This window comes from Tupaia chinensis, unplaced genomic scaffold (genome assembly GCF_000334495.1).
Source record: "Tupaia chinensis unplaced genomic scaffold, TupChi_1.0 Scaffold143823_1, whole genome shotgun sequence".
Classification (NCBI taxonomy): Eukaryota; Metazoa; Chordata; class Mammalia; order Scandentia; family Tupaiidae; genus Tupaia; species Tupaia belangeri.
Genome location: NW_006203673.1, coordinates 647,846 through 656,893, shown reverse-complemented (window position 1 = coordinate 656,893; position 9,048 = coordinate 647,846). Strand labels below are relative to the sequence as shown.

Genomic DNA, 9,048 nt, shown 5'->3' with positions numbered 1-9,048 from the left:
TCTTGTGCAGCTTCTGCCCCTCCCTCAGCCTCTGTACAACTGCAGGGTCAGTTCCTTGCTCTGGACTGGGCTTTGGCTTCGGGGAATGTTGTGGCTGGTTTGATTTTCAGTCTGGACCACTCGTCGCTCACATGGAGTGGCCGTGCCAGCTTCTGTTCACCACGTGCTCATTGGAGTAGTGCTGACACTGCCCTCAGAGCGCCCTCCACACTTGCAGCTGGGCCGTTGGTGTGAGCGGGCTCCGTCCGGCCTGACTCGCCTCGGCCCTGCCTCCTTCTGAGCTCAGTCCTTCAGAACCCTTCACTGAAAGGAGAGACAGTCTCTTCCTTTGTGGAGCACGTGGAGGCCAGTGGGGTTACTGGTCTTCAGTAATTAGCTCCCTGACCTAGAACAGTGATGATGATGATGAAGTTTGAAATAGAGAAGTCCAGCGTGAGGCCCGGAGGTACAGATGGGCACATGCTGGGGGACAGCCCTGAGGACGTGGGGGCAGCAGCGAGTGGGACGTGGCATAGGGGAGGCCCAGTGGGCACAGCAGGGCCTCTGGTGCCACATGCTGCTTGCCCACCGTTTCTGGTGTTACGACCAGTGCTACCAGAACACACGTATGCGGTTTTTGTTTCCTTTGGGTGTACACCGGATCTTCAAAAAGTTTGTGGAAAGATGTGTATTATGAGAAAAGTATATGTGGATTTCAAAATTTTTTGCACCAGGGCCAGCAGGTGGCATAGTGGTTAAGGCTGACTGCAGTTCAAGTCCTAGGCCTGGTGGCTTGATGATCATGCTGGGCCTGTGTGCATGTCTGCCCAGAATCCCAGGAGGAGGTGGGATTGCAGCAAGGCCATCCCCCAGAGGATGATTTCTCACTTTCCCTCTCAATGTCTGTGTCTCTCTCTGGCAAGCACAAGTGCCTTATGGCAAAAACCTTTTTAAAATTTTTTTTGTGCCAAAATGAACTAATACTTCTGTTTTTCCACAGAGTTTATGTGTGTGTGTTTGTGTGTTTAAAGAATTCTCTATTTTATGTGTTGTTATTATTTTTTAATTTGCTGTGGGGATAGGGCCAGCAGATGGCATAGCAGTTATATCAATGGACTCCCACATGGACAACTGTGGTTCGAGTCCCAGACCCAGAGGCTTAAAAATCACACCAGGTGCATATACCTGTGTGCCCATGATCCCAGGAGGAGAGGAGAACAGATTGCAGCGTGGCCATCCTTTGATTTCTCACTTTCACTCTCACTATTTCTTTCTCTCTCTTCAGCAAGTACATGTGCCCTAAGGCCAAACCTCTTTTTAAAAACATAATTTGCTGTAGGGCATGTGTACTCAACAGAGACAGAGAGAGAGAAAGCAAGCAAGCCACCAGATCTAGGATTTGAACCTCAGTTGGTCATGTGAGAATCCAAGTACCTTAACCACCATGCCACCTGGTGACCCTATTCCAGCGAGATTTAACTTTATTTATGTATTTTAATTTGACCAGAGAGAGACAGAGTGAGAGAGAAAGTGAGAAAGTAAGCCATCAGACCATCAAACTGTGGTCAGCAACGTGGGAGGCCAGCGCCCTTAACCACCACGCCACCTGCCAACCCCATCCTCCAGATACTTCTGGAGTCGCCCATAGACCTTGCAGAAGCATGCCTCTGGTGTCTTGGTGCCGTGGTGCTGTGGAAGGAGACGCAGCAGTTCGAGGCGCTCTGGTTTGTGGTCACACAGTCTGTACCTTCTCCCACTGCACCCTCTGGCCCGGAGGCTGCCCTCCCTCAGCTTTCTCACTGCACTCGGCTTGGCTCTGTGTGTGTCTTCCCTGCTTTCCTGCCAAGTGCCCGCTGCCCTGGGCCATTCCTCAGCACGGCGCTCTGGTCAGGGTCCAGCCTGCACCTGCGTGCGTGCCCTCGGCACTCCAGTGTGGGCAGCCCACAGCGGGCCCTCAGTGCAGGGGCAGCTGCTTCAGCTTCAGCAGGTGCAGGGCACGGCGTGTCCTCCACAGCATCTCCATGGCAAGGCAGGTCTCCTTGTGGGGGGCGTCCTGGAAGCCTGCTGGCAGGACTGAGGGGGAAGAGCCCCCGGGCCCCCTCCCAGGCTCCCTCCCCTCGGTGGCTTTCAGCCCAGTGTCTCGCTGCTCCAAGCCAGGCCTGGTGCCAGGCCCCTCCCCAGCGCTCCCCACTCCTGCACAGATGGGGAGCCTCACAGCTCCATAGACACTCCCTCCTCACAGCCCTCACAGCCTGGCTGTGGGCAGTGTGGCCACGGGTTGTATCTGCAACTTTTTTCTGGGAAAGTCGAGTTCAGGGAGAAGTTTCTTTCTTTTTCTTTTTGCTGTAAGGGTACACGCGCTTCCAGAAAGAGAGACAGAGGTAGAGAATGAGGAATCACCTTCCCAGGGCATGGCCACGTCAACAGTCCCTTGTCCTCCAGTCTCTCAGGTCTGGGACTCAAACCATGCAGCAGCCACGTGGGATCCAGCTGCCTTAACATCGCACCACCTGGCCGGCCCTCATGATCTCTCCATGTACGCATGTGTTTTTGGTGGAGGGTATGTGTGTTCCGCAGAGAGCCAGAGAGCTCCCCCTGTGAAGTGTGGTCTCCCCCAGTCCTCCATTTCTTCATCCCACCAGGACCCTGGGCACACGCTCACGTGACCGGCAGGTTTTCAGGCTGGTGGCCGTCATTCAGCTGTGGTCAGTCAGCCACATGGGTTCAGCTCCACCCCACGGCGTGTCGCGGTGCCCCAGGCCGAGCCATCTGTTCTCACTCTGTTCTGTTTTACCCCTAAGAGATGGAGAGGATGCTGACTGCCTGCTCAGAGACCCCTGGATCCCCACAGGGACTTGTCCGGGAAGAGAGAGCAAGACCTGGACCCTCTGCCCCTGTCTCTGTCCCCATTTCTGCTTCTCTCATCCCTGTCTGTCTCTGCCTGTGTCTCTGTCATTCACTGTCCCTGTCTGTGTCTCATGTCCCTCTGAGGAGCAGGTGTAATGAGGACAAGGCCCCTCCTTTTGGTCTCCCCAGTGGGCAGGTCGCGGGGGAGAGGGGCTGCACTGGGTCTGGCCAGGGCCGTGTCCACAGTGGGTGGTCCTGGCAGAAGGTGCTCGATGTCAGGTGGGCTGTCTGGCTCACTGCAGTGTCTGTTCATGAGGTGGGCCTAAGAGGCCCAGGAGGGCCCTGGCAGAGGAGCGCTGTGGTCCAGGATCTCCCACTCCCGGCACCCTGCAGTCTCACGCCTCCGCCTGGGGGCGGCCTGGCCTGTCCGGCTCGGGCAGTGGCAGCTGCTTCAGCTTCAGCAGGTGCAGGGCACGGCGTGTCCTCCACAGCATCTCCATGGCAAGGCAGGTCTCCTTGTGGGGGGCGTCCTGGAAGCCTGCTGGCAGGACTGAGGGGGAAGAGCCCCCGGGCCCCCTCCCAGGCTCCCTCCCCTCGGTGGCTTTCAGCCCAGTGTCTCGCTGCTCCAAGCCAGGCCTGGTGCCAGGCCCCTCCCCAGCGCTCCCCACTCCTGCACAGATGGGGAGCCTCACAGCTCCATAGACACTCCCTCCTCACAGCCCTCACAGCCTGGCTGTGGGCAGTGTGGCCACGGGTTGTATCTGCAACTTTTTTCTGGGAAAGTCGAGTTCAGGGAGAAGTTTCTTTCTTTTTCTTTTTGCTGTAAGGGTACACGCGCTTCCAGAAAGAGAGACAGAGGTAGAGAATGAGGAATCACCTTCCCAGGGCATGGCCACGTCAACAGTCCCTTGTCCTCCAGTCTCTCAGGTCTGGGACTCAAACCATGCAGCAGCCACGTGGGATCCAGCTGCCTTAACATCGCACCACCTGGCCGGCCCTCATGATCTCTCCATGTACGCATGTGTTTTTGGTGGAGGGTATGTGTGTTCCGCAGAGAGCCAGAGAGCTCCCCCTGTGAAGTGTGGTCTCCCCCAGTCCTCCATTTCTTCATCCCACCAGGACCCTGGGCACACGCTCACGTGACCGGCAGGTTTTCAGGCTGGTGGCCGTCATTCAGCTGTGGTCAGTCAGCCACATGGGTTCAGCTCCACCCCACGGCGTGTCGCGGTGCCCCAGGCCGAGCCATCTGTTCTCACTCTGTTCTGTTTTACCCCTAAGAGATGGAGAGGATGCTGACTGCCTGCTCAGAGACCCCTGGATCCCCACAGGGACTTGTCCGGGAAGAGAGAGCAAGACCTGGACCCTCTGCCCCTGTCTCTGTCCCCATTTCTGCTTCTCTCATCCCTGTCTGTCTCTGCCTGTGTCTCTGTCATTCACTGTCCCTGTCTGTGTCTCATGTCCCTCTGAGGAGCAGGTGTAATGAGGACAAGGCCCCTCCTTTTGGTCTCCCCAGTGGGCAGGTCGCGGGGGAGAGGGGCTGCACTGGGTCTGGCCAGGGCCGTGTCCACAGTGGGTGGTCCTGGCAGAAGGTGCTCGATGTCAGGTGGGCTGTCTGGCTCACTGCAGTGTCTGTTCATGAGGTGGGCCTAAGAGGCCCAGGAGGGCCCTGGCAGAGGAGCGCTGTGGTCCAGGATCTCCCACTCCCGGCACCCTGCAGTCTCACGCCTCCGCCTGGGGGCGGCCTGGCCTGTCCGGCTCGGGCCCCTCCCTCTTAAGAAGCACAAGTGACTGGAGAAGCTGTGAGGTGCGGTGGCAGCAGACGGGACAGCGGGCTGCTTCGAAGGGGTGTTGGCCTTTGGAGAGGAGCACCTGCAGGAACTGGGGCTGACAGCCAGGACGGAGCAGGGCAGTGGGGTATTCCCTGACCCCTAGGCCCAGCGCTGGGTTCTTTGGGAAGGTCTGTCCCAGGGCAGCCCTGGCCGTGCTCACGCCTTCCTGCACGGCAACCTGGGCCCTTGGCTCTGTCACCAGATGCCCAGTTAGGCACTCTAGTTCGTGGGGGGCCTCTGGCTTGTTCTCACCCCCAGGCCCGTCGTGGCTATTCCTTGAAGGAGCTGCGAGGCAGTTGGAGATGGGGACAATGCCATCTACTGGTGGCTCAGCCTGAGCCACCACCATCTGCCGGTGGCTCGATGGGGCCCTACCACTGGCGTCTCCGTGGGGTTCCAACTGTGGGCAAGTGCTGACTCTCGCCCTCTCTTCCTCAGAGCCCCCCACGATGAACCCCGTGGTGGAGCCGTTATCCTGGATGCTGGGCACCTGGCTGTCCGACCCGCCGGGGGCTGGGACCTTCCCGACGCGTCAGCCCTTCCAGTACCTGGAGGAGGTCCACATCTCCCATGTGGGCCAGCCCATGCTGAACTTCTCGTAAGTCCCCGCCTGCCCCTCAGGCTGCCAGAGGAGCTGTGCTGTCCCAGCAGGTAGCCCCTGCCTCCCCAGGGACCACTGAGACACCGCCAGTGGCAGAGGCCCTCCCTGGAGGTGCTGTCTTGAAGATGTTGTAGTCACGTCCACACACACAGGTGGCAGGGGCTCCATCGAGCCCCTGCCACCTGCCGGGCCCTGCTCCTACTGCGATAAGTCACCTGGGTTGCTGGGAGGGGAGGGTGGGGCTCCTGGCTCCGCCCTGAGCTGTCAGGCCTGCAGGGTGCTTCCATTCAGCGCCTGGTGAGTGGGTCCTTAGGTCCTTGCTGTCACTCAGCAGGGACAGTGGTGTGGCCTTGCAGGCAGCACAGCACCCAAGGGCTCTGAACCACAGGGCTGCCAGGGCCTGGCCGTCAGGACAGCTCCGCTCTTTGTTATGGGAGTGGCGCACACCTTTTTTTTTTTTTATTTGAGAGACTTGCCATCGGGCACGTGCGCTCATCAGCGATAGAGAGTGAGAGATCACCTCCCAGGAGGATGGCCAGGCCACAGTCCATTCTCCTCTCAGGATTTTGGGCACGCACACACACATGTCCAGTGTATTTCATGATGCCGGGTCCAGGACTCAAATCACGGTTGACCCTGTGGGAGTCCAGCTCCTTAATCGCTACGCCACCTGCTGGTCCCAGTAATATATATTTTTCAAGTTTAAACAAAGAATATAAAACAAACACCACAACTCTGCTTCTTCCCAAGTCTCCATGGCACAGTTTCGAGTCTGGCAAGCCAGCTGGGCATGGCCACTGTGCACCCCCAGGCCAAGGAGGCAGATGCCATGTTGGGCTCACCACCTCACAGATTCTCGTGGCTCACCCTGCGGTCCTTGAGTGGTAGCTGAGGGCGGTGGGGCCTGCACAGAGACCCAGGGGCAGAGCGCAGAACAACGGTGCGGCCAGGATGGTGGGAGGCAGGCTCCTTCACAGTGGGGCTGGGGCCCAGCAGAAGGCAGAGCCTGGGGGGGAAGTGATGCGGCACCAAATAGAAAGCCCATCTGGTAAATCCTGTGGGCGGCGTGTGTCCCGAGCCATGGCGTGACACGGAGCGCTCGGGCTCACATTGGCGTCTCCGTCCTAGATGTGCAGCCAGAGCGGCAGGCGCTCTACCTCTGCTGCCGTGGGCTGCATCCCACAGGAGGGTGGAGGGGCTCCGTGCTCGGTGCATCCGTGGCGCTGACAGCTGCTGAGGTGCAGGGGGCAGGGCCCCGGGAAGGGAAGCTCCCTGCAGTCGCTGAGAGCAGGCCTGTCTTCGAGAGTTGGCCGGTGGTAGACCCGGCCTCACGCCCCCTGTGCCATCCAGGTTCAACTCCTTCCACCCAGACACGCACAAGCCGATGCACAGGGAGTGCGGCTTCATCCGCCTCAAGCCGGACACCAACAAGGTGGCCTTCGTCAGTGCCCAGAATACAGGTACGTGGTGCTCTGGCACCAGGGCTGGTGGCCAGGCTGTGGAGGGGCTGCAGACAGCACCGGGGGCGAGGGCCGAGCCGCTCCTGGGTGCAGGAGAGGGCAGGCGGCAGTGGGCTGCCGGGGCTTGTGCAGGCCAGCTCCTCCGCCTGGACGCTGAACTGAATGGCATGTCCTGGACTTTGAGGGCCTGCCCGGCCCACATGGAGCAGGAGGTCAGGACTGGCCCACCCTCCCAAAGCCTGCACCTTGCACTGGGGGCGGGACTCCCATGGCCCTCCTGGGCGGGACAGGGATAGAGATAAGAGGACTGGGGTCCAGGCCCCCTCTGTGGAGCTCCTACCCTGCATGCAGAGGGTTGCCCGTCTTCCCTGTGTGGGAAGCTAGGGAGAGGCAGGCAGGATGTCCCTGGCACCCGAGTTCCCACTCCTGCACCCAGCTGGGCAGAGTAGTGGAGCTTTGTGCTTATGGCTGCTGGCCCAAAACTCGCCACCCCCTCGCAGGCATCGTGGAAGTGGAGGAGGGCGAGGTGAACGGGCAGGAGCTGTGCATCGCGTCCCACTCCATCGCCAGGATCTCCTTCGCCAAGGAGCCTCACGTGGAGCAGGTGAGCCGCCCCCCTCACCCTGGGTGTGGTGGTGAGGGCCCCCTCAGGTTCCTGGTTGCCACGGACGATTGCTTCCTTTTCAAGTTTGCCATAGGGTGCTTGCTCGTGAGAGAGCGAGCACACATACACACTCAGGAGGGTGGCCACTCCACGTCCCTTCCCTCCTCCAGGGTCTGGGGCACATGCGCACACACACCTTGCGGAGTTTATCTCAAGCCACTGATCCAGGATCCATCGCCCTAACCACCACGCCACTGTGTGGCTACAGTGCTGTGGAACAGCGCTCCTGCCTACACTGCTGAGGCCCGGCCCAGTGACACACAATGACTATGCTCGTGTGCTGGCTAACAGGCTGAGGTTCAGGTCCTAGGTGGGCCCGAAACACACTGGGCTTGTGCACACGTGCTCACGACCCAGCCTGGCAGGAAGGTGGGGTCGGGCCCCTACACTGTCTCCCAGCTGATGGCTGCGGGGAACTTCTGGTCTCTGGTCACTCCCACAGAGATGCCCACCAGGGTGGAGCCAAGCAGCGCCCTGATGGCAGCTCATGCCTGAGCGGGTGGCTCTGCTGCTGTGCCAACACGCCTTATAGGACCCGTGTCGTGGGTGCATGCTGCTAGGTCAGAGGGTCCCACTCCCTGTGTGCTGCAGGTCACACTGAGAACAGCTTGTGAGGGTCCCCATACATGCACAGGAGAGACCCTGCCGTGACTGTACAGAGGTTCCTGGAATTTCTTTGAGGCCGCGTACACAGTCATGCTCATGGCCTCTGGGTGAGCACCGGGGCTCAGCGTGCCTGAGGTCCAGCCCTGGCCCTCTGAGGCCACACTTCCTCACCGCCTTGCTCAGGCCTTGACCCTGTTTTCCCTCCATGGGTGCCACCGAGAGCTCTGCTGCGCCCGTAGCCACCATCTGCGTTCCGAGCTCCCTGTTTGCTCACAGCCCGCCTGGACACTGCTTCTGAGCCTGTCTCTCGATTGGCTGGCCCTCACCCCCAGACCCAGCCCTGCTCTCCCTGGGAGTCTGCCTCCCACCCCACCTGCATGCTCTGGGCCACGGCCAGGCCTCGGACGCTGCCACGGCTGTTCCTGCCCCGCATCCCTCGGAGTCAGTAACAGTCTATTTGTGGTTGGCTTAGTTTTGGCACGCTCATCCTTGATCAGCACCCCTCCTCACCTGTTAACCTGAAACCCTTCTCAGCTCACCCATACGGAACACCTGCGCTTCATCCTGCGGGCTTGTCCCAGGACTTCAGGCCAGTCTGCCAAGGCCATCTGCCCGGTGCTGCTGAGGGCTGCAGTCCCGGCCATCCCGGCCTCCCTCCCCACTGTCCATCCATCCAGGCCCACCCTGCTTCCCCGCCGTCCGTCCATCCAGGCCCACCCTGCCTCCCCGCCATCAAGCCTCCTCCCCGATGGCCAGGCCCCCGCTCCCAGGAGATGCTGGGTCTGCCGACTCCCGTGTTCCCCAATCTTATTTTCCTTTCTCCTCTCATCTCCCTCCCTCCCTCCCAGCAGTCATGCTGTGTCTCTCACGTTGCTACTAAACGTGCCTCCCTGGCCCTCCGCCCTTGCCACCCCCTTTCCTCACCCTGTTCTGTGCTGGTGGACGGCGCAGCCCTCACACCTCCGAGGTGGTAATGCTGTCTGTTCTCTTCTTTCTCCATGCCCCTGTCAAGTTGGTTTTATATTTGTCTTTTTTTTTTTTTTTTTTTAAGTTTTTTTTGGT

At 59.8% G+C, this 9,048-nt stretch overlaps 1 protein-coding gene across 1 annotated transcript in view; it reads left to right on the top strand.

Moving 5' to 3' along the window:
- Positions 1-9,048, top strand: part of THAP4 (THAP domain containing 4) — a gene marked incomplete at its 5' end in the record, with an annotated part of 36,396 nt that overhangs the window by 19,773 nt on the left and 7,575 nt on the right. Inside the window, 3 exon segments of the mRNA XM_014582808.1 lie at positions 5,094-5,253; positions 6,607-6,716; positions 7,217-7,320. Of these exon segments, the coding sequence (XP_014438294.1) occupies positions 5,094-5,253; positions 6,607-6,716; positions 7,217-7,320 (374 nt within the window).